Below are 26,566 nucleotides of genomic sequence, written 5' to 3' on the forward strand. Positions count from 1 at the left end.
TATTAATGTGAATTTTTTTCTAACAGACAAGTCAACGCTTGGCCCCTGCAGGATCTTAGAAATACGCATGAATAACGTTTTTTTTGAAAAACTTTCTTATGGGAAAAAAAACCAACTTCTGATCTTCTGAACAATCAACACCGAGTAACATCATACTGCAGGCAAATGATTATCACAATATAGAGTTGGATTAAGAAGGTAATTTTACAGGGTCTGGAAACAGAGCGCTCAATGGCGTTCTCCTGGCCCTGAGACAGAGAGAGCGAGAGCGGCGTCGGCAGCTTATATCTGTGGCTGCAAGATTAGCTTGGTAATTAACCACAAAGCAATTATCGGGTGGTGGGATGAGAGGCACATCTCATGGAAGGTGTTTCTTGACGTGTTTAATAGGTGTTGAGTAGTTTGATCAGACGACAGAAGTTTTCTCCGATTCCGCGGCCCGCAGTCCAACAGAGGTTGATCTGCAGCTGATACGTGTGGCTGCTGAGAATTCAATTAATTAGACTGTTGCTTTTCCTTCCATCCACTTTTCATTAACCTCCATTGACACCTTGGCGAGGAGCTCGCATGCAGGTTTACAACTGCGTCAGGATTAACAAGGAAATGGGAAGCTGGCAATAAACAAAGTTGGGGGGGAGGTGTTTCCCTTTGGGAACATCTCACACTCACTGGGAGAAACAAAAAGAGGATGCACATGAAAAGTAAAGTTCTTTTATCTCACTGCATCTTAGTGTTGGATCACATGATGCGCTGCCATCTCCAAAAAAACCCTTACGTTTTTTTAAGACTGACAGAGCCGTGGTGATATCTGAGCAGATAAGCATACAAGAAGGTAGAGTCAGAGGGCTTTAGCTAAGTACTATTGATGAAAATATGGTTGACTCCCTGAGGGGGGGTCACACCACTGTTCTTCAGATCAGAAAGAGACTCAATCAATAAATCCAACTCACCAGCCGCTCATAATATGGCTGTTTGAGAGGTGGTCTGAAGATTTTAAATATATCGACAAACGTTAACACTATCGATTGTAAAAATGAAGAAGACACCTCACGATTACTTTAAACATAGATTATCCCATAATATCAGTCTGATGCATCCTCCTCCATTTGTTCTCACGCCCTCATCCAGTCCTACTCACTCTCTTACTCACGCTTTCTCAAATCAGTGAGCCTGTGTACTATCTTGAGCACAGTTTTAAGAGTCCGTTGTCCTACCTGACTCGTCATCAGACTTGTTGTCATTCTCTGAGTCAGTGAGGGTGAGAGCCGAGTTTTCACGGCTGGACACTCCCGAGCTGCGGCGAGACTTCACCCCTCCGCGTCCGGCCCACAGCTGGATGGCTCGCTCCGGAGACAGCGGCCCCTCGGGGTCCGAGTCTGCGTCGGAGCCGGCGCTGAGTGAGTACCCCCTCTGGAGGAGGCCCAGGTCGGGACAGTAGGGAACGGCAGCGGGGTGCGGAGAGGGAGCTGGCTCACACACTCCCAGCTCGGCCAGGGTGAAGTTACCCCCTGTGAGGGAGAGACAGGAGTTACACAGGGGGAGTGTAGAGAGCGGTGTAAGTAAGAGCAGTTAATGGGGACGCACGCACGCACACACACACGTCTAGCAAACAAACCCACTTTCACACGCTGAGTAGCCGACTAATTAGGAAACTGTGGAGGTGGAGGCTGAAAATTGGGCTTTGTTGTGGAAGGCAGGAGGGGGAGAGATGACGCAGCATGAATCAGGCACTGACTACAAGCTAGCTGCTGGAAGGAATATGTATTGGCCTGCAGGCCTGTTAGGGTTGGCTTAGAAGGCCTGCCTCCCTCGCTTTACTGCCCCGCATTGGCATTCATGAGGTGTTGATGTGAGATCAAAGTGCTGTTCACTTGAGGCCTCTCGTACTGTAGTGGAGCTGCTTTGCTGCCTTCTGGGTTTGATCATCTCTCCACCTAGTTGCCATCACATGCTGGATCCTAGGCTCACTGAGCACACCGCAGTCTGCGGCAGCCCCGGCCCGGCTGCCTGACGCGCTCGCCCTCAAGACAAACCGACTCGTCACGTCCAAAATAAATATATAAAATTATCCAAATTAAAGCACATCAAAGGAGATCAATAAACAGTGCTGCAGCCCAATTAAATCCAAGCTGAGGAAAAAGCAATTAAAGAAAAAGGCATGCTCAACCAATTTATTCTCTATACTAATTAAAAGAGTATTGTGGATGCAATCGCTCACCATCAGCTGTTGGGGTAAAGGGATTGGGGGGAAAAACAGTTGTGATTCACTTCATTAGCAGTTTGTGAGGGAGGGGAGAGGAAGAGGCAAGTGAAGAGAGGTTGGCATTGTGGAGGCACACTGCGCGAATCAATGCGCTGGGAATATCACAGCTGTGCGACAGGGTTAACTGTGACTCATCAGGCGCGCGGCCGCAATCAGAGAGACGGGAATTAAACAGATGAAAATCGTCTGCTGGATCTTCAGGGCTCGTCTTCACAGCCTCGCCGAAAACTCAAGAGTTGCGCTGAAAGCAGGGAGGATGTTGGGGGCGCTGGAAGGAAACTTAGAGAAAGGCTCCAAACTTCTACTCAGACAAACAGATGGACTGGACTAGAGGGAAGAGGCAAGTGGAAAACTGGGGAAATAAGCTACGAGGCTACAGATTGCCAAGCACCAAACCAGCTACAGCACAAAGGCACTCAGGACTTCACAGAGTTATTACCATTCCTCGTCTTCTTTGCTTTGTTGTCTTTTCCTCCGACTAATCATAATGACAAAAGGAATCTTCTTTACTGTATGAACATGTAAGTCTAGGGAATTTCACAGTCTGTTGGTAATTCTCACTACAGCGCTACTGTATTTACAGGGGGATCTACTTGGCTGAAACCGTACCTGAGATGAAGTATCGTAGGAGGACAGGAGAGAACTCCAGGAGGCCTGAGAGAGTAGAGAACACACACTGCTTCTTTAGCATCAGTCAGCACCAGCCGGAATTGAACCGCCCGCTAGATTAGTGTCTACTGCACAATTGGGATGAGCCTTTATGCAAATGATCCCATCCGACTACAATGACATCTTCTAGTCTATACAAACGCTATGCAGAGACAGTTACATTACATTAGTGTGTGTGCGTGTGTGTGCATGTGTGTGTGTGCGTCCGCTTGGCACACATGTCTTATGTTACATCCCACAGGCCACCGTTCTGTACAATTAACATTCCATAACCAGTGATTACACATGCAAAAGTCCAATCACTCCTTATCACCATCAGCGGCAGACGCGGCCCGGTGTCGTAGCAATCTACAGGTACTCAAAGAGAGATGGATTGGTGTGAGGGGTTGGAGCAGACATGAAAATCCATCTCAGTTATTCTGCAAATAGAAAACCAATTGGATGTTTGTAACATGATATTATGACAGATGTGGGGGCAAATGTGGCGCTGCATTCTAATCAGATCAATGCCTTTCTCTTTGTACAATACTGTCACTGTCATTCACACGCTTATAATACACAGTAATGTGTGTCCTGAGCCTTGCTGCCTTGGGCTGCCCACCATCTGTGTCCTTCCTTTGTGTACGTGCTGCCACGTAGGTTTGTCGATTGATCCATGCATTCAACATGTATGTGGTGTATGTATGGTTTAGACTGTGCTATGGGGTGGTGGTATAGAGCTGGAGGCAGACAGAGAAGCACAACACATTTTTAAAGAAACTGGGGATAATGACAAAGAAGTGGAGACCTAAAGAGCAGGAAAACCCGATATGAGGTGTGAGAAGTGCCTAAATCTGTATATGCTGAGCAAAATTGAAATGAAAATCAGGGTATGCTAAAATTACTAGGTAAAAAGCAATATATATAAAAAACACCATGATGTAGCAGAGTTAAAAATTTAGTTAATAATGTGCACACGTGTGTGTGAAGACATAAGAGTTAGAATGCAATTTAGGCAGAAAAAAACTGAGTGAAGGACACGGGAAGAAAGGGTGTGAGAGAAAGAAAAGAACAGCGAGCCACCAAGTCACCAGGTTATACTGTCGACAAGACAGGAAACTAGCTCGCTTGTAAATACATGCTGATACAAATTCAAATTAAATGGGGCTGAATTAAGGGGGATGGAAGCGGCAAGAAAAGGCAGAACACAAGGAGAACTCAGTCAGTTAAAAGTATGATGAGACCAACTATAACTGTGTGAATAAAGACAGCCACCTTGTTCATTTGAGTGAGGCCCTACTGTGCAACAAGTCCCTCAAATGAAACGGCAACATACACTGTTTATCTGTGCAATAAGGAACGACACGTCGAAGATCTGATGCCACTGATATCGACAGGGAAATGTCATTTGTTAATGTCTTTAAAAACTAATCACAAACTAGAATGGCACATGGCAGAATGGCAAACATCCACCAAGGCCCAACAGTTCCATCCTAAAACCACATATAGTTCTATAGATCTGGATTTTTATATGGATCTGTACAACATTTCACACACTCAGATATCAGTCTCCTAAACATGCCTGATTTTTGTCATCAAGATCAGTAAATAACTTTGAGAAATCAACACAAAAACATCCCATCAGTTTTAAGATTTGGAAAATGCAATGTATAATTGGTTAAATTGGTTAGCGTTCATGTGTTATAATGAAATTAACAGTGCTTTGTGAAGGTTAAGAGATCTGACTTCATGGTTGCAATGATAAAACAGTTGGTTAGGGGTTCCAGAACGGTCATGGTAAAAATGAAAAGAAATGAACAGTGGTCTACTTGTGCTAAGGTTCATTGTTTACTCCGTCTCATTACATGGACTGTGTTGCTGTAGCAACGTTGACCACACAGGGGTTTCACATTTGAACGCAAATCTAAACATAACTTTTTGGTGAGGACTTGAGGTTGAACCAGGTTTGGACTTCTGCACCAATGTGAGGTGCTGCCTTGGCCAATCAAATACAGCATTCTGCTGCTCCACATCATTATCAAACAGAAAAATAAAATGCCTGCTGCCACGGTAAAAATAGAGAATATAAGTACAATCTTTCACTCCTCCAGCTCCTGTGCAGGGCTTTGTGGTCTAATAAGAATTATTCTCATCCATGTCTCCAGCTTCATGGATCATGTTTCACTGTCTCACTGTCTAATGGAGCAACACCGTTTCCTATGCAAACCTGCAGAATTTTTTTTACTGCAGAAAACAGGCCACACACTGAATCTCACATACACTCATTTATAAAGACCAATTACTTGTTATAGACAAAGCATGGTTGAAGCCGCAGTTTCTCTTGTTTCTCTGCTCAATGGGGATTTTAGTTTCTTGCACCTGAGATTCATCATCATTTGGAGGATTCCCGCGCTGCATGTTGTATCTCAGAAAAACAGGTGACGCTGGGGAGACGGGAGCATCTTGTTGGAACTTGAATACAACAGTGTGAGTGGGAATGGCATTTGCAGTGATCCATTAAACCAAATGTACTTCCCTTGATAAAAGTCATTATGGATGTGTGTGGGTGCGAACGTGTGCAATGCGCAGCGTGTTGGTGAGTGTGCGTGTGTGTTTGTGAGTAGACAGCTTTGTGGAATAGGGGCCTGTCATTAAAAAATCATTTGTGCTTGTTAGCAGTTTGACAGGCAAAGTATAGGCAGCAGGACACTGCAGTATGCTGGTTGACTTTCCTTTCGCCCCACCGTGTAATTCTGTAAAAGATGTAAAGCTGGCAGGACCTGTAGGCTGGCATCCCTGCAATTATGCTGCTTTTTGCAGATCCAATAGGTTAGAGTGCAGACCACCCTTGGACATGCCATTTTGAGCTTTGGAGGGACTGAGTCCGGAGCAAGCTCTGATTTGGCCTGAAGTGCTGAACTAGTGAACAGATTTGCTCCTGGGTGGCGGATGCACAATAATCAGGAAGCTAACGCAACAGTGCACAGCAATTTTCCCAGCAATCCCCTGAAATGGCTGAAATTACTGCTAATAATCATAAAAGCCTTATTTTCTTTTTTTTATTACAAAGGAAACAGTAGAATTTGGATCTAATAGCAGCCAAAATGTGTCGTTTCTTAATATTTTCCATTTTCATTTACATTCAATTCAAAATTCATCTGCACTGCACTTTAGCACCCCTGCAGAAACGGAACTTTTCTTTTCTTTGAATTATGAGGCAATAAAATATACATATACATATATACATATATTCCTTTCTAATATCGAGAGTTAAAAGTGAGAAACGTTTTGAAAGACACAGGAGGAAAAGAGACAGGAAAGTTGGGGGGAAACCAAGGAAAGTAGAGACGTTACAGCAGTTAGGCCCCAAAATTCAGGGGTCACATACTCCTGCTCCCCTGGGATCAAATCCCAAACTGAAGCTGCTCGACTGTGTCTCCCATAATCTGTCACGCTGTCTTCCCTCGATGTCGCTCAGTAGGAGTGTGTTTTCAAAAGAATCATTGAGCTGCGCATTGTGCTATTAAAAAAAAAAGAAAGGACAGCGAAGGAGGACTGGATAATAAAAAATGGGGAATATTACCTTGTGTAATTGGTCACACAATTTTCTTATTGTTGACTTTTTAGTTTTTTTAATCTCTGTGCAACCGTTTTCATTTACATGCAAAATGGCACAAAGGCAATGTCACTTTCAGAAAACTACCAAAGTGCTTCATCTTAACTGTGACGCTTGTAAAGTCTTTTCCCAGCAACAATTCAGTCAAATGAGTCATATAAGAGTTACGTGTATATATATGATAATGGACCAGAAATAACCTTTTTTTTCACCAAATAAAAAGAAAATGGATCTGCAGTAATCCCAGTTCTGCCATGTAAAGATTATATGAAAAGAACACATATGTATTAAATATCTACTGAGGATAATGAATAATAATTGGTCAAAACTCATCAGAGACCACAGGACAGATGGCCTTCCTGTCACACACGCCTCTCATTCTCACGGTCACTCCATATCCTCTGTCAGACACTCGTTTATCTTTGCTCATGTTCATGTGAATCCCATCTCCTTAAAATGTTCCCTTTGTATAGACAGTAATGAAACTATAACAAGAAAACGATTACGTAAACAGACTTTATGCAAATCTAACTTTAGATACAGACCAGAGACAATTGATGAGAGCTTGCGTGAGGAAAAATTCATGAATTCATGAATTTTGAAAGACGTGGTCATTGAATTCATTTTGTGTCAAAGCGAAGAAAAACGACGTGGAGCTCGGTTCACTCGGACCGCTGCTGCGCCGCGCCGGGCGAGGAGAACAAAATTGTAATTGATCTTAAGTTGATATGGGAGGAGAGGAAGAAAGAATGGGGAGTGAAATATAGAGACGAGAGTTGAGCTGACGGGGATCACAAGACGAGGTGGTGAGGAATGATGAAACTCACGGTCATGGTAAGCAGTTTGTTCAGAGAGAGAGGCGGAGGGAGAGAAAGACGCAGCCACACAGACTGAGCGCTACTGTGTACATGTTAATCACAGTATTGTTGAGATGGTGGGTTTACTGAAAGCACCTGAGCAGAGTGAAGCTTTGCTTTGACTTGAATGCGTGATGTTCACAGGTGAAGGTTCAAGGTGATTTTTGTCTGTGACAGAGTGAGAATTGAGTTTGTGGGATTGACTATTATTACCCTGGCACAAGCACATGCACGCAAGACACACACAGAGCAGTGCAGAATACGAACAAACACTTCCACGAAGCTTGGTTTCCATGGCGATGAGTGGGGAGCCAGTGTATAAATCGGAAGGGAGCGTTGCATACGTACATCAGAAAGTGAGGATGCTAATAAAATCCTCAAAAGATGTTGATATTGAGATCATCTTTGATATGTGTTTTTCTTCATCTATAAGTTAAACTCTTCAGTTGAACTGTTTGAGGTGTCAACACAACAGTGTTATGTGCACAGCTTGTTCCGCTCCACCCATGTGACCAATACTGGATTAATGCAATGTTCACTTTGTTATCTAAACTGATCCAAATGGTAACTGTAGATAATTTGCTACAATCATATATAATATGACCCTATCTTTATCCACCGTGCCGTTGCCATGCACACAGTTTCAAAAAAAGTTTTGCATGTTTAAAAGGGTGTCATTGATTCCTGATGTCACTGTTAATATACAAAACCTGTAATTTATATGGTTAAAAATACTTGGAGCTTTTCATTTTTTGAAATTATGAAAACCTATTTCCAGAAGTGAAAGAAAAAACAAGATGAATGCTAGGGTAAACTTTGAGATAAAAAAAAGTCACATTTATAAGATAATATATCACAATATGATAGTAAATCAGAACTATGAGACAGCAACCCATAATTATTGCATAAAAAGTCAAATTATTAGAAGTCATTAATTTGAGATAAGTATTTTGACTTGTCATTATATAAAAAACTTCTTATTCCAAACTTATTTATATTTAAAAATGGGAGCTATGAGCTTCCAAACAAATAACCTCACCACCAAGATGAAGATGTGCTCTCGAGTCAACCTGTATCTCCTTATTTAGTGAGTATGAGCATTAGAAGGTTTTAGGGTACAACTGAAGGCCCTTCCTTTCTCTAAATATCGAAATATCTAAATATGTTATCTCTGTCATCACCCTCATGGCCATCAGAGAAAAAGCCTCATCCCTCAAAAAGAGGATTATTCACTGACTCTTACTTACTTAGTGGTTTGTGGCAGATGATACTGTCAAGATTAAAATACTTTCTCTTGACATCTGGAAAACTGCACATTTTGCTTGACTATGTAAACAAAGTAAACAACAGGGAACTAATCTGAAACAGCCACGTACAGAATCTGAGTAAGGTTAATTTGATAAGTTTTAAAAATTAAATTTGAGGTTTGTAAGAATGAAACCGAAATGGATATAAATATTATAGTTTCATGAAATGGAAAGATTTTCTCTTGAGCGAGTGAGTGGCAGCTGCTCGGATACGTTACAGCATAGCCTCTCCTGTTTGACTGACGTGTCATGACAGGATGACACAGCACACAGACGGCAACCTCGTGGTGCTTGGTGTCGATTATCCACAATCTATTTCACACGCAGATGCACACGTGCATACACACGTACATATGCACTAGCATGCGGCAGGTAATTAACGCCGCCATTAGCAGCGCAGTAACGACCTGGCAGGTATTCCCAAACAGGAGTGTTGTGGTCAAACACTTCCCACACCTCCCAGATGACATTCGTTCTTGTGGCTCCAGCCTGAGCCACAGGGGCCCTTGCACCTCCTAATGAGCAGACCAAAATAGGTGTGAGAAATGTCATCCATCCCTGGGTTAGCTCTGCTCCAGCCCAGAGGACAGCAGTCTGGGTAGGACAGGACATGACAGGACATGACAGGACACCATGCACTCTGGAGGAGGTCTTGTCGCTGAGAGGTGTAGCACTAAGCAGTGAAACGCCTCTCATCCATGAATAGAGGCCAAAGTTGACTGGACTAGGAGACAGTTGCTTATAACGCTGGAACGCTCCACTTGCATCCACTGAAAGAATCAATATTAAATTTAAAGGATTTGCAGGAATGCTGAAGAAATTTGCCTGGGGAGTAATATACTGTAGATGTTCACTGCTGAGAGGATGAGAGAGCCGACACACCAACCTGTGAATAAATGCAGACACCGTGCTATTACCAATTGGCTGAACTGAACATGCAGTGTATAGTGAGGTTAGATCAATAGGTGTGCACTGTTCTGCTATAAATGGATCTTTTGCAATATGCATGCAGGTATCCTGATGTACTGGCTTCAAATATATTTTTTGCCGATAAGTCGATATTGAAATGACCAAATAACACGTTTCTATACGTTCCTAACTACCAAGGGAAATGGGAATTGATTATTATTATTCTAGGATTCTCTGTGAGTTCTCTAATTCTGTATGTAGGTTAAGGTGGGAGGTAAAGACATCCACACACATGCAGTGTCTGTGCTCCTTATTCATTTTACTACCTCCACCAAGGAGGTTATATTTATAGTCCTTTATTGCGTTTGTCTGCCTGTGAGAATGAATACTCAGAAACTACTGAACCGATTTTCATACAGTTTTGGTTGGGGCATGACTTAAGGAAGGGGCCATTACATTTTGCTGCAGATGTGGATAAACAGGCAAATCCAGGAAATATTTCATCTCTTTAACATGGTTAGATCTTGCCCTTCCATTTCTACCTGTTTCGCTGATTTTGTGGCCTGTTCAAAGGTGACGTTGAGACTGGAAAATGGAAGACTTTATTGACCTCTATTGGTGGTATTGAATGCATACTGCCATAACTCTCCGCCCATGGATCTGACCTGGCTACACTAAAATACTAGTTTAGGTCTAAACCAAGATATAGACCGAATCAGTTTGACTTCTTACAAAAACATCTCTCACAGTTTAAACCTGCTGTAACCGGTGTTTACTCTGACAGATCATCACATTTAAAATTGATATTGATTGACGTCAGCATTCGCGGTTTGATTTTCACATTTTTGCTGAATTGAATAAAGTCTAATTCCCTCTTTTAGCTCTGTTGGGTCTCTACCAGCTTGATAAGAAAATAACAAACCCCTGTCTGCTGTGTGTGTATGATGGATGTGCAGTGGCTTTGCAGACCATAAAGCTTAACAATGAGCTGAAACATACTAGTAAGGCTCCATACAACTATAGTCCTACTGCACAGTCATTACTAGCAAAATGCCACGCTGTACGCTTTTATTAGAAACATTTAAAAACATAAATTCATGTGGCAGGTTGCACATGATGCATCAAAATTTTGGTCAACACTTTCACCAGCGATCTAACCTACTGTGCAATGTAAATTCAACAGGAGGCTCCAACAGACACATACTCATTAATATTAGTGATGCAGCTTTTAGCTTTTACTTGGTTTGAGCGTTGCTGTCTCAGGTTATAACAACAAAGGTGCTGGTGGTCGGTCACGGTATTATCTGGAACTAATTAACATGATGACAGGCCTTAAAGCGTTAGTTCAACCAGAAATGAAAATTCACTCATTATCTACTCACCCCTATGGCGATGGAGGGGTGGGTGAAGTGTTTGAGTCCATTTCCACCATGTTTTAAGCCTAGAAGTCCACCAAAAGTGGCTAAGCTAGAGGACGTAAGCATTTCCGATGGTCCCTGAATGCACCTCGTCGAAGATATCAGCAGACATTTAGGCTTAAAACTTGGTGTAAATGACCTCGTCTGAGTCGAATATGAATGTTTGGGCGTACTGACACCTGTATGACACCACACAAAGAGTATGATGTTTTTTTCTGTTTTATTACGTCTGAAGATAGTTCACTAATTTATTCAATTGTATTGGATTTGGCTGCAACGCTGTTTACCCCTGAAACTCCAAAAGTGTTTTCTGGGCTCAAACACTTCACCCACACCTCCATTGGCATAGGGGTGAGTAGATAATGAGTGAATTTTCATTTCTGGGTGAACTATTCCTTTAATTCAACTTGGCTGTTGTCATGTGTGAGTCATTACTTGTCCAAGATAGTTTGTGAGAGCAGAGCCGCTACTCTATACATGTTTCTGCAGCTCCTAGTGAGACATGACTGTGTTCTCTTCTCCAAAAAAAATGTCAGTAAAATCATGTTAATAATTAAGTTTATAGACATTTTTTAACCATCATGTTCAGTATTTGGAATAAGAAGGTCATAAAAAAGAAGGTCAAGTGTCTACAGAGATCAGCAGATATCCAAAAATAAAAGCTTCGGATTGGGGCCAAATAATTTGAACTGGGCATGATTCATAATGGATAAGAAATATAAAACATTTTTCTATACCTTCTCGCCGGTAAAGCAAAGATATTGGACTGTGTGTGGCAGGGTGTGTGTGGCTCGTAGTAGGGTATAGGGGTGGTGGAATTACTATTAATATCATATATCATAACATCAGCCATCATCTATAGGCTCAACCCAACAGAACATCTTCTTACTAAAGGTTTTCATTTATAATAAACGAAATGCTTTTAAATGCAAGTTTTCTTTTTGTAAGTGCAAAGTGGTCACTATTTACAATAAAATGGTTACATTTCCAACCACAACACTGTTGGATGGCAAAATGTTTGCATGAGGTGAAACCAAGGTTGAAGTCAAGTATTTGCCCAGCCTGCCATGACGAACACAGCCTGGAAGAAGAATGAAGCAGGCAGGATTTAAACCTTGGTTTCACTCATAGAAAACTTTATTTCAGTGCAGGAAGAAAGAGAAGAAAAAAAACACCATGAAAAAACCTTTGGAAATGTAACCTTGTGCTTGCATGGAGAAAAATATTTGACTCAATCAGAGAATATTGCATGGACTGCTGAGGTCACAAATGGTGCTAAGTAAGTGAATAAGGAGAAATGAACTCCAACAGATCTTGATGTAGAAAATACTGACGATGAAAGAAACACTCTGTGTTCTCACACTCACTTTGTGTGTCTGCTATGTTTGTCTACTCGCTTTCATGTATCAAATTCTTCCATCTTCTCATTTCTACCACTGCTGAAACATTTTCCCCCTGAATACATCCTGAATACATACAGCATTCTTTGTCATCTATCTTCATACGCACGGCAATCCTAGAGTGCAACTGTATTTACACATCAGTTGAAAAGCAAAGCATTCAAACTGGTATCACTTTGTCACTAAAGCAATGACAAACGTACACGTGTAAGAAAAGCAACACACGTCTGCACACATACATACACATTTACATTCTGTGGCTGGGGAACACATTTAATTATAACCTAGGAAGCAGGCGACTCAACTGAGAGAAAAAAAAAACACTTGATAACACTGACATTTACAATCTGCCTCATTTATCAAAAGCTGCCAGAGCGGAGTCAAAGAGGGTCATTACATAGTAAACATAGATTAACTCAACTCGCACAAAACCCACACAATATCATCTGATAAACAATTTTTATTGTATTAAAATCGCAAATGTCAGCATACGTTTCCCCAGATGCTGCCAATTAATAGTTTTTTCTTTTTTAAATTAACTTAATTAATTGGTTAATTATTTCCTTTAACTTTGTCTTTTTGATTACATAATATTTGTGTGTGTGTCCGTAAATACGAGCCAGCATCGGTGCTAAATGTGTGGCACCTTCAGTCGTCTCTTTTGTCATCCTGTGTGTGTGTGTGTGTGTGTGTGTGTGTGTGTGTGTGTGTGTGTGTGTGTGTGTGTGTGTGTGTGTAGTGTGCCAACATCAGTGCTAATAGCTTATACTCTCACTTACATAGCACACACAGGATTTGACGAACCAAACTGAGGTGCAGACCGAGTTGCATGGATAATGTTAAAGAGTGAATCCCTTAGTGCCAGTCACTCTGTTAAGTCAAAAGAAAACCCATAATCATACGTTTATATAAACAAAACCTTTTATGTACAGGGAGAGGAGCTGGTGAGAGTCTGTAAACTGGGCCCTTTTAACATGTACAGTAGCCTGAGAGTGTGTCTGCCAGTGCCAAATGCTCAAACAGATGTTCGTCTGAGTTAAGACCCCCTTTAAAGCCCTCCTTGCATGCACAGGGACCACACATAGAAAAACCCTTCATGAGTAGTTTCCTGTCTATAAAAGAGCGAATATGGGGATGGAGTGAGTGGGAGTGCGTTCAGGACTGGGGGACTGGAGCAGAGTTGGCCCCAGGATATTCTTCAGTGACTCCGCTGCTCTATTGCTGCAGCGACGGGATGCTTTTGAGTGTCAGCAGCTGGCAGAGGCACAGAATGCCAGGGTGAAGACAAAGATAAAGAGGGATCGGAGGAAGAGGGGAGGGATTGTATTTAATCTGGCTGCCATTTATTTTTAATAGCATACAGCTGCTTTGTTCTCTTTTTGATCATCAGAAGCCCAGGTCGACTGTTACCCAGTGGAATGCATGGACACACACGGGCATGTGTGCACACAGAGAAGCACACAAACGCACATAACGTACTTTTCTTTTATTTCTGTGGATTTTCTGCACTTGTTTACTTACTCAATTTTCAGAGACCAACTCCCTATGTACTGCAGTCCTTGTCACTGTCAGCCGTACTGTGGCCCCATGGAGGGCTGCAAACACACAGGCAAGACTTGACACTTGACCGCCGCTAGCGGTAAAACTTTACCGGATGGCGTAACACTTTGTAGGTACGCCCTATTCCCCTATATATCCACCCACCAATGTGCAGGAGCAGCAGAGGAGAAGTTGCAAGTGAAGTGACGAGGACAAGAACCCTCATTGGCTTCCCGCCAGTGAACACAGGCAGCTGCAGCACAGAACCAGAGGCAGCAGACTCAGGGTCTCTGCAATGGTGGGTAAGACCTGTGGACCCAACACGGTCTCCTACATTGATTTGATGTTTTGTTTTTCAGTGTTCGAGTGATGTGTTCAAGAAATTAATAAAAAACATTTAGATTGTTTGTGAACCTGTAAACACTGTCATGTCTAGGTGTAGGTGTTGTGTGCCACTTGCATTGGCTATTCTTTAGACTCTGCATGGATCTGACACAGAAGTAGAAAGGGTCTTTAATGCCTTCTAATGCTGCTGCTGCAAAGTCAAAGGACAAAATAGAAGGCAGAGTGAGAGAAACATGACCACTATGTATAGCTAGTATGCAGCTCCAGGTTTGAATGGGCACAATCTGAATGTACCACAGCATACATGCACATTTCAGTGAAAATGAGAGGTCAAACCTTTACACCTCAGACAGTTGGCAAAGCCAAATCGAGCACAAAGACACACAGTGTGCTCATTCACAAAGCCACAGAGAGGGCCTCAATATAAGTAATGTGTGATGTGACCGCTAAGGCAACAATACAGGAACAGCAAGGATTTGAGAGATGGGGGGGGAAATAATAAGGGTGAGAAAACAGCCATGACAGATGTGACAAAAGAGGAGATAAAAGAAAGTGAGAAAAAAGTGAGAGAAGGAAAGCGAATGAACAGAAGATGATCCTGAGTGTTGTCCAGACAGTAGCAAGCAGGCAGGTGGGTGGTGGGTTCTCTGTGTGGTTTCCAGCCCTGGGGGCAAAGCAGCAGAGGAGAATGTAGAGGGGCTCATTTAGATCCCTATAAAAAAGAAAGGCCAAAGCTTCTAGAGACTGCAGTGGCCGCCATAATGCCTGCTGCCTTGAGGTGGACGTGCTGGGACGACACAACCCCGGGGTGGGCTGAACAGAAGGGGGGGGCTGTCCAGTCTATGCTGAGAGCTCAGACAAGCTGAAGGCTGAAGGACAACAGACAAACGGATAGATATAGAGGACAGACAGAAGTGAGACAGAGAGCAGAGGATAGTGTCCTTCTGTTCACTGCTTTAAGTGGCCTGTTACGTGTGTTTTTTTTAATCCTATTTTAATACTTCTTATGGTTTCTATTTCACGCTTTAGCTTTTACTCTAGTTATATAATTAGTCATCTGCGGGCTTACTCCACACATAATTCCATTGCATCGGTAGATTGACGATAAAGAGATGTTTGTCATATGTTTACTGTCATCATGTCATGTCCAGTTTTATGTTTAAAACAAAGCAAACAAACAGACGTCTTATATTTCCAGTTAAATGTCGATGAGGCTTCCACCTTATTGGGATCGCTGCTTTCCAATATGTCGCTCTGTGGTGTTAAATAGTGAACACTTGTAATGAGCTTTCCAGGCTGCTGCATGTTATGGTGAGGAACGAATGTGTTATTTGGCTGTGCTTATCCAAGCTGACTAGATAATAAGTGTGTAATGGTTGGAAACGGTGGAGTTGAGAGCCAGTGAAAGCGGGGGGTCTGCTGAAAAACACAACTGAACTCACTCTGTCAAACCCTGCAAGGAGCCGTTTGGGATAGATCGTTCTCGAGCACTAAAATATACATTAAACTAGAAAAAAAGAAAAGGATTTGCCTGAAACTCTCAAATGTTCAGTTCAGTTAGAATCTTCAAACAGAGAAATGTACATCATACAACAATATACTGATTTATATTGTTCTTTCCTGCACCGCAAAAAAAAAGTTTTCAAAGAAATGTATTGTATTACTTTTTAATAAACTGTTTGTATCAAAATATTAACCATAAAGGTTGGAATCCGTATATTAAAAATTATAAAAATTGCTTAATTGACTTAAACATTTACAAATAAATAAACGTAGTTTTGTGGAATTTATGTATATTTATTTGTATCTGTATTAAAACAAAAAATCCCTGCAGAATAACTATTGTTTTTTCAGTGTAATTTATCCTCATGTTTGGCTTCTTTTTCTGCCAGGGTTTTTTTTAACTGTTTTTTTCAGTGTGATGAAGCATGTAGAGTTGTATGATTCATAGTTGATCGTCACCATTTTTTTAAATTACTATTTTAAATGATCATAAAGAGATTGATATGAAGAGATTGAGAGCTTGATATGTTAAAAAGATGGATTTCCAGTTCTTACTGTCTTCCAACGTCTAACTCATCAGTTGTACGTCCAACTGAGGGAAACAGCTGTCAATGGGCACACTACTCATATCTGACCATCTGGATGACATCTGAGTGTTTTAAATTCAAACAGGCATACTGTCTGTAGTCTGACTTTCATGCAGATGTGCAGTCAGTATAATAAAATATACCTCATTCTTTTTTTAAATATAGCACACAATATAGAAAAGGTGTTTCTCTATTTTCCTAAAACTGGATGCAAGTGCAAATAGAAGCGCAAACCTGTGCATCGAATACAAAATAGCTGGAGCAGGGCGACTGTGTTGGATGCAGGATGTGTTATCGGCCTGTAACTGCGGGGTGGGCCTAAATGGAGGTCAGTAACATCGGCTCATCTCACCTCCTTTTAAAGCGGCAAACTGTTTCCTAATGGGCTCGGAAGTCCAGAGAAAATATTTCTCACCCTGGAGGATAAGAGTCGTCAAACATAAATACACAGCGCCCCAAACGTACTCTAACACACACTCCAAATACGGCTCTGAAGGGATATGAGGTTCCTTTTAAAGTTGAATTCACGCTTCGGGAAACAGTGAAGTTCTAGCGATGCTTGTTCATGCATAATGATCTCCACTAAGTAAGTTATTTTAGAAGGCAATGATATCTTTAAGACCACAACTGCAGCACACATGGATGCACAATAAGAAACAAAATGTAGGAGTTGAAGGTGTTTAAAGCATCTGAAAACGTGATTTTTATAATAATTTGCACTACATTACTAGGAGCAAATGTTTTTGTCAGAATTACAAAAACAGTCCATGATAACAGTGCATTGTGCATGTATGGGAGAACTACTAAATAAATATCGGTGGGTTATGAACTTTTCTCCACAAGCGAGGAAATACAAAATTGAAACCTAGTAATGATCTATGTGATGTGCATGTGTCAGTGCACATGATAGGTGCTCCAGTCCCACTTGTTTATTACTAACACCTTTTTGTCTCATGCATGAATATAATGACTGTCGTAAGGGCAAGTCAATATACATTAGCACACCACAGAACTGTAAATTGGCTGTGCTACACTTAACTATACAAGCAAAATAGTCTGAGCTTTGGCCTCAAAAACTCGGAAGCACAAAAGGTGGCATGATGGCAAGCCACAGAGAAAGAAGGACATCTTTATACTTTAATCAGAGTTAATAATTTATTCTAGCATGGCCCCATCAGTGCATGATTTAATAATAATGCAGGACAGTTCAGAAATCAATATTGGGGGGATATTAGTTATTAGAATAGAGAGATAAAATAACAAATCGGGATTCATTTTCCTGTAATTCCAGAAGTTTTATTTTTCCTATTTAATAATTTTGTGTATACTATTTGCATAATTTTATATTGTATGCTATATGTATGCTTTTGTATATTTTATAGTTTGAAATGGACCTTAATCCCCGTTTCTCCTTTGACAGGAGCGAGGGACAGAGGAAAGACATGGCGGGGATGAGACGCAAAGGGAGGATGACAAAACACTGAGTTGGAGATAGAGCAGCAGAACGGAGCCGAGAGCCACAGGTGAGGTTCCAGCATGAGAGAGGGGAGCGCGAGCGATGGGACTCTGGTCAGCAGAGGGAGTAGGGACGGAGTGTGGTGGCTGTGTACACCTGCAGGCTATGGAAACATCGTCCAGTGAAAGAGAGAAAGATGTTATATATGCGATGCAACCACATGCAACACTCCCGTTTGACTTAGACTTTCAAATTATCCTTTTACTTTGTACTTTTACTCTTTGTAGCCCACGTTTTTAGGACATTTTAGCTTCTGTGAACCATCTGTGTGAACATGTAATAAATTGCTCTCTCATCTAACACAAGTCTGTGTGATCTCCTTGCTCACACAGTCAGCCGATAAAACACAAGAGTCTGCACATAAATTACAAAAACCCAAATTCCCTTCTTCAATACCCTCATATGTCCACTTGCGCCATCTTGCCACTAAACTACAAGCTGTTCAAAAGAAGAACAAACTGTTTCCTCCCCTCACTCTCGTGCACGAGCCATCAAAATATCTGGTTAAAAGATGAAGAAAACTCTTGTTGCTTCTCTTGCTCTGTCTTTCTCACTCCAACTCCTTTTTCTTCCTCCTTCCTTCTAGCACTACTCCTCCTCCCGTGGTGTCACAGTCCATATGGTGCTGCAACACTGTTGGTCTCCTGTGGCCACACTTCCCACGATGCATCTGTGGGTCTGGGATTTCACGGGAGCTGATAGGCTGAGAAGACCGTGGTATCGACCAGCTATACGTGTCCAAACGGCACACACCACTGACTTCCAGTCTTTTAATCCATCCCACCAGTCCTCTATGCAACCGAGGCACAGGAAATGATAGAGAATAAAGTATGGTCTTCTACTGTATTGTTCTCTGTGAAAAATCTAATTTAAACATATTCGTCTGTAAGCCTCTGCCAGAAGAATCCATTTCTCTCTTTTCTTGATACCACTAAGTCAGACATGAAACCTTGAGAGTAGGTATACTTTTTTTTAAGCTGTAATCAGTATCCTCCATTTGAGAAATACCGTCAAGAACTGTCAAACTTCTATTTACTTAATTCAGAGGGGCATTGCAGTGTTATTCTTCCCTCTTCTGCACTGTTGTGTTGCCCTGAGATCCCTTCCACTTCTGTCTGTGTCCATGCAGAAAAAAACAGAGCTTAGCACAGATCAATCCCATTGAGCCTGACTCCTTTCACCAGCCAGGATCAATACGGACTGTTTCATGTCCCTCCACAGTATACACACACACACACAGTTTAAAGACATGCCTATGAGAACAGGTCCACCCCTTCAGAGATGACCTATCGGCCTATTGGCTAACTCGCTCACCGGGGGATACAGAAGTTCATTATGACAGGCTTGGCAGTGCTAAAGGTCTGCATTGGTCCTCTGCTGCAAAGTGCAGCATTTACACCATGTGATTACATTACCAGCTTGCCACAGAGGCCTCACAAGGAAAACACTGTGGCTAAAAGTAGTATACAGCTGGAAAACTTTTACATGTGCAACAATGTGACTGTTAAATGTGTGACACCAGATGTTAGAACTGGAGGGGCTCTACAAGTATTTGGCAATGCTTGGCTCAACCATATGTTCTGTGCACTCAGGGCTGAAATAATTGGTAACATTTCGTAAATCGCTGCACCCTTGAGTTTCTGGTTTTGCTTTTCAGCTGCAACTGGCAGCCGTCTGTATATGTTACAGTAACGGAAGCACAAAATCCTTTTTATAACTTAATTTGAATAAAAACTGCAAAAACATCACTTCAATGCTAAATAATACTATTCCAAATGTCAATTTACAAAATTAAACAATAGTGTTTTGACATTTTTAGGACATTGGCTTACTCACATCCTTTTTGAGATTCAGATAAAAGATACCACTTTCATCTGTGTAAGCTTAATACCATGCTATCACCAGCAGCCAGACAGCTTAGCACAAAGTCAAGAATCATGAAGAAACAACTAATAAAAGGTAACTGTACACCTCTGTAATTCTTCAAATAAACTATTTAATTTCTTTAATCCACATCAATCCTTAGGGGAAGTATAGAAAAAACACTGTGAAACCACAAGTAATTTTATAATTTATTGTTGTGAATATGCTAATAAGTAAATACTTTTAACTTTAAAACCGTGTCAGGTCATCTGATTCTATCTGCTTCCTGATTTGTGCTAAGCCAAGCTTACTGGCTGTATCTACATGGTCATCATACAGACATGAGTGGTGACAATATCTAATATGCAGAACACTCTGCAAGAAAGCTAAATGTATTTTGAGAAAGCATGTTTTCCTAAACTGTTCCTTTGAGGTCATAAAAGTACTGGCCCCAGCTGACATCAGATTGGCCCCTGAAGTGCCCCTGACCTCTCAGTGGTCTTTAAAAAAAGGTAAATTACTAAATAAAACTAACAAAACACAGTGTGTTAAGATTATTTTTATATTGGAATATTTTCTAAGCTTTTTTGAAGTATACAATGTGCTTGAACAAGGAACATTTTTCAAAATATATTTACAAATGTCTTATGAGGTTGACTTAAATGTGCGCCTTACTGAATCAGGAATTGTGCGTGGATGTTGGATATATATTTGGCCCCTCTGTGTAAATTTTGGTCCCATTATGGCCCCTGATTTAGGAAAATCCTAGATCTACCACCGGTTGATTTTCCTTACGTCTTCAGCCCAGCACAGTGTGAATCAAAGCCAAAGCTACAGCGTAATATAGAATTCGATGTGGCTGATCTGCTCCACAAACCCACCTTGCCTCGAATACTCCTCCGCTTCATGGTGAACCAGGTCAGTCACACAGCCGCCATAGTGCAGCCTCTGCTCGTGGTCGAAGGCCTTGAGCGTCTCGCTGGAGCTGTAGGACTTCTGGGTCGGCACCCGACACTCATCTGTGTCCAGGGAGGAGGTGTTGTACTGGGAATCTTTAGGGCAGCGACCTCTGGTCAGAGAGCGGTGCCGGCGATCCTTCAGATCCATGCTGGTGGGGGTGGAGAGATGGGACGCAGGGAGGAGAGATGGAGGTGGAGGAGGTGGTGGGGAGATGGAAGGGGCCTCCTAGCCGGCCTCGGCAATGTCAATCTCTACTTCAGTCACCTGGAAAACAGAGAGAGGGAGAGAGACGCAGAGTGAAAAAGACAGCGAAAGGTTGGTATAAAATTAATGGAGACACTGCTGTGACTCACTCTTACTTTGCACTCCCTGGAGAATCTCCAGACAAAGTTAGGTAATAAGGAGCGAGGAGAGGGGACATTTGAGCAGGCTAAATATGCTTCACATCAGAGTATTGACGCGCGATCAGTAAGGCTATTGTGGGGAGAAACAGAGCTGCCAGCGCTGTGGTCCACAGAGACAGCCAACCATTGACCGGGGCTGATGAAAAATGGTCAGCGGGCATTTAAATCTATGACATTAAAACAAAGAGTGAGTCAAACACGGTGCAGTCATTCTAAACTGATGTCAGCAACGTATGAATACAGACGCACCAAAAGGAAAACAATGACAAGAGGGGGAAGAGAATGCAGAAAGAAAAGTGGGTGGAAAGCTGAGAGACGAGACAGACGGGATGACGGGAGAAGAGACACGGAAGATCAAGATTGGGAGGAGGTAAAAGAGGAGAAAGAAAGGAAAGCAGCCGGATGCAACAGGAAGGATGGAAGAAGAGGAGAAATGACTTGAGGGCATTGCTAGTCTCTCCCTCATTATCAGAGTGAGAATGAATCCCGCTCCCTTAGAGGCTGTAAGGGATAATCAAACACACCCAGACGCGGAAACACACACACAGAACATCACAAACACACACAGATGCACATTTAAAGTATGGAGGTTCCTAAGCGGAGAAACCTATGTAACCTTAACACAACACAGCCCGTATTACAACCTGTAACACAACAACACATCAAGACTTCGCCTCCTCCAGCACTCACGTCTGATCTGTCCACTTCTGTTGCATCATCACCAGACCACTATTAATCTATTCAAATCTTATACATGCGGATGCAGATTGTACACGATTATGATGCTAATACAGCATGATACTAGTGCAGTGGCCTTGAGCAATGCATTACATTAGCAGCTAAAGATCAAAGTACAACAATACAACAACCAGCAGTAATTGACAGGATCGCTCCCAGCAGCTGCCTGTATGGGATATTTATGGTAATAAATGGGTCATCCATGTTTCTGTTGCTCTAGGCTGAGGAAAGTCTAGTCCACCCACTGCATTAAAGCGTAGCATTGCATTTTCATCAAAATATCTTTCCGTCTGGACAGCGTTTATGGGTATCAGGCTGGGGGGACTTCTAAAGAGCATTCGTCATTTGATTCGGAGCATGTGATGTAACTAATTGCATGCTGGGATGGAGGGAGAATGAGGGATTCAAAAAAAGAGAGCGTCGGATACAGAATGTGAGTCAATCTATTCAATGGGAGCTCATTTTAAAATGCTTAGAAAGTAGTATTGAAAAGTGCCCTGCTATGTCCATTGATTAACAGTAGGTATTAAGTCTCATAAAGAGCTCATTATGCTCCAGCATCCATCACATGGGCTATTAGGAGTTCAACCTTAATGTGTTTGTACCTTGAGTGGAGGGTGAGCAGATAGGGAGGGATACCGGCTCGGGGAAATGTGGAGACGTTCTGACTGGCATTATGCAAACAATGGGCAAACAAGGCTTTGTGAGTGTGTGCAGCTCGGGTGTTATTGTCTTTTGCATTTGTATGGAAGAGCCCGGGGTTAGTGTCATGTTGAAGAAATGCTTCAAAATGTTGGGACACATACTTGTTTGCGAAAAGATTGATTAAATTCTCTTGTCTGTATATTAACATGTATGACACAGCCGAAGCAACAAGCCTAGCTTAGGGTAAATAGTTAGCCTAAAAGCATCAAAAATGAACAAGCCCTATCCATAAACTGTAGGCTATATAAAGATGGACGACATGACTGCGCCCCAAAAGTGAAGCCAAAGTGTATACTTCAGGATGGCTGCAATATAGGTCATTAATCCCACCTACTCCGTGTTGGTGGACGGACCATATATAAAGTCAAAGTACACTTCAAATAAAAATTTTCACAAAGACAGTTTGTCATTTTCACAGGGGGGCAAGAGATTGTCACTTAAGAAATATATATAGAGGCCAATTTAATCATTAACAAACTGATATTTGCTTGGAAAAGCCCCCCTGATGAAGATGTATTAACTGAATAATATTGTGAAAACTAAAATTGAATTTAGGTAGTTCTTATCACACTGATGCTTCTTCAGCTGCTAATTTTTCTGTTAAGTTTGGTTTTAATCACTTATTTAATGAAATAAGAACAAGGTGAAATGATTGACAGCTGAGAATGACTCACGATTGGTTGAGCGTGACTATTGCTGGGTCTTTCCTTTCGATGCCCCATCCCTCGATCACTACTGCGCAGACAGTTTGTATCGGCAATATTTCGCTTCATCTCTGGCTAATGGCAGTAATTAGAAACGTATTGTATTTCTTTATTTACAGTTGATGGCTACATCTTGTGTGATTACAAAGTAGGTGAAAAATGAGGGTTTGTGGTTTTTAGGGAAGGAAGGCGCTGTGGCTTCTTCCTGACAAGCAGCACTTCATCTGTCCGCTCATTAACTACTGTGCAGCATCTGCACCTGTAGAGAAGGTTGCCTGGCAACTTCTATGTTAACAATAAGAAATCCAGAAAGCCACACTACCTGGTTGTGGAGAGCCATAGTTTATCCCACAAGTAAGAAAAGCTAATTCAACCTAGTTTAGAATCACAGTGGCATTTGTAAGAACAGAAGGAAGCCAACCCTGTAACATAAACTCAACAGTTTGCTGTGTGGGTGCCACCATATGTCTAGGTATCAATGGTAAATTTGTAAAACAGTCGAATGAAGTGGCTTATTTGATGTTTCTAACAACATTCAATAAACACCATTTCCCATAAGGACATGAATTGCAGATGGCAGAAATTATTTGGTGGATATCTTGGAAACCGAGTTATGTTACTGCTGTAATTGTAAATCTATATGGTAGCTTTGTTGTTTTCTTGTGAACTTGAATTAAACTAAGAAGGCTAGAAAACTACTTGTTTGCAACCATCTCTAATTACTAATAATTCCTAGATTGATTGAAAGAAGTATTGAATTATTTTGTTAAACACAAGCTGGTGGGACAGCATTTGGTCATAATATAGTTGGAGCAAATCAAATGTAGACTCCCTGCTCACAGTCTTTGTCCCATGTGAATTGCCTCCCTGTAAAACAAGCAGATTTACCAGCACCTAACGGGTAACAGATAAGCAAATTAATGTAAGTCAATAGGAATTCCTTCAGCTAACAGTTGTGTGAAGAAGTCACAGTAGATTGACAGGAGCAGTTTTCAGGTGAGATGTTAGTCGAGTTGGAGAAAGGACACAGAATGAGAGATAGATGGATAACGTCCAGGCAAAAGCCGAGGGGGTCAATCACGATATCTGGAATGCATATCAATCACATTCCACCCACGCAGGCGTTTTTTGTCTCCAAGGTCGCTGAAGCACACAACCTTCGTACACATACACACACACTCCAAACTTTTTCTTGTTAATTACTCAGGTGACAGCGGCCCAACCTCCCCTGATCATTGCACTGAGGCAGATTATCTCATTTATCAGACATATAATGACTTGTTGTCATTCTGACTGGCTGCATATACACAGATTCAAGGTGTGCAACCAACCAGGCACACGGATACGTACAAGCACCCCAGACGAAGTAACTGACGTGTGAATGCAAAACTGATCCCAGAGAGCCCGAGAGTGACAGCGTGAGTATGTGTGCCTTGACGAGGCGAGAAAGGCTGGTTAGTCGAAGCAGAAACGAGACATGCGTGTGACCGTGAAGTGACCATGAAATCCAGGCAGAATGAGAAACGTAATTGGAAGACGACAGGGAGGGTGGAGAATTCATTTTGGAAATTACAGAGGTGAAGTTTGGTACAGATAATGGCCTTTTCTCTGCAAATAAGCTCGGGAGGAAAAAAAAAAATTTGGAGAGTGACACAATGTAAATCCACTGTAACTAGAAATCACACCCAGTTAATAGGAAGCTAATGACATCAACGGATTAGCGAGCATCAAACAAGATGGTTTCTCAATTGAACCTCTGGCAGAACAGAATAAATGGTGAAAAGAGAAGATGGCAGACAGATGAAGATATGTTTTACCCAACTCATATTATATGCTTCAAGAGAGTTTCTTATGAGATGAAAAATAATCTAATTTTTGTTTAAATAAAAATACTGTGCATCTAACACATTCCATCAAGTACATCTAATATCAATTGAAACTGTAATTACATTGTTACTAAGGCAACAAATTATAACCAACAAAAATAAATGTATATCTTTAACAAACAATCTTCTGCCAGCAGTGAGCCAGCACTGTGAGAACCGGAGGTGCATTACTGCATTTATGGTTTCAAACCGCCTCAGGTATTTTGTGTTATGTTGCATCACCAACTCAAATCTGCCTGAAGAGAAAATGCTGCAGAGACGACCGGCTGTGGGAGCGCGTTGATCAAAAATCGACCCGGCTCGGCTGAGTTTATTATTTCGCTGCATTTGTAATGGTTAACATGTACATTGGCCAGATACCCAGAGACAATTAGCTGCAAGAGATTCTGTCCAGCCTCCGCTCTCTCATTAATCAAACAAATAAGCATGGAGGCAGTGGGCGAGGTCTGGTATAGATGCTGTTTGGTGCCATCGCACTGTGGGAGACTTCCTGTCCAGATGACTCCTACTGCAGCCAACTAGGAGGAGGAGGCTCAAGCAGGGGGTGCACACTCTGCACGAGCTGCAAAGTAACCTGAAAGGTACCGACTTATTCTTGCAATCTATACAACATAGTTTCGGTAAATGTCATTTTATACATAGTTTTGTGTGAATTTATTGCAGCAACTTAACACTATTATGGAAAAACAAATTCTCAAATAATCAATTAGATACACAGGCAAAACATTTTTTAAAAATGCAATAAGCCAAGAAAAAAACATCTAAAATGCTTTACAAGGTAAAAAGCAGCAAATACCCACAGATGAGAACAAGAGAATGTTTGTGCGGGAAAAAAGAAAAATACTAATCAACGAAAATCATATTTTTTGCTGATTATTTTTCTGTCTGTCCACTAATTAATTCTTCAATTCGCCTCATATACTTTGCAATAGGTGTGATCCAGGCATATTTTACTGGATTGTATTAGCTACAACAACACAGAGGCTTTTACCTATGCGCTCTATCTGCTGTGTGTTGTGCTCCTCACTCTGCTCGTGTTGCAGCTCCTCTGCTTTAAGACAGCCAGGCTCCACAGTGCCGCCTCCTGCTGCATGAGCCAGTGGAAATTAGCGCGTGTGTGTGTGTGAACGTGAAGCATTATTTGGGCGCAGCAGTGAAGGGACAATGGATTCAGACACCGAAGTTGGACAAATAACCAGATTCTCTGAGCTCCGACATTAATAACCATTGAGCCAGCAGCTTCTCATTTTCAGGGGGCGCCGAGGTTCCGTCAGCGACTTGACGACAGGCCTTATTAAAACTTGGCTGTTGTGGGGGCGACCTGATCGGCGAACTGTTAGGGCGCATACCCCTTGATCAGCTGTCTGGACCATTTAATGCATGTCTCTGCGCTACACT

At 41.8% G+C, this 26,566-nt stretch overlaps 1 protein-coding gene across 1 annotated transcript in view; it reads right to left on the reverse strand.

Moving 5' to 3' along the window:
* Positions 1 to 26,566, reverse strand: part of tenm2a (teneurin transmembrane protein 2a) — a 211,930-nt gene that overhangs the window by 136,282 nt on the left and 49,082 nt on the right. The window contains 4 exon segments of the mRNA XM_035162067.2: positions 1,215 to 1,508; positions 2,703 to 2,741; positions 2,873 to 2,917; positions 20,653 to 20,995. Coding sequence (XP_035017958.2) covers positions 1,215 to 1,508; positions 2,703 to 2,741; positions 2,873 to 2,917; positions 20,653 to 20,878 — 604 coding nt within the window. The 5' untranslated portion in view covers positions 20,879 to 20,995.

The sequence above is a fragment of the Hippoglossus stenolepis genome, chromosome 7 (assembly GCF_022539355.2).
Source record: "Hippoglossus stenolepis isolate QCI-W04-F060 chromosome 7, HSTE1.2, whole genome shotgun sequence".
Lineage (NCBI taxonomy): Eukaryota > Metazoa > Chordata > Actinopteri > Pleuronectiformes > Pleuronectidae > Hippoglossus > Hippoglossus stenolepis.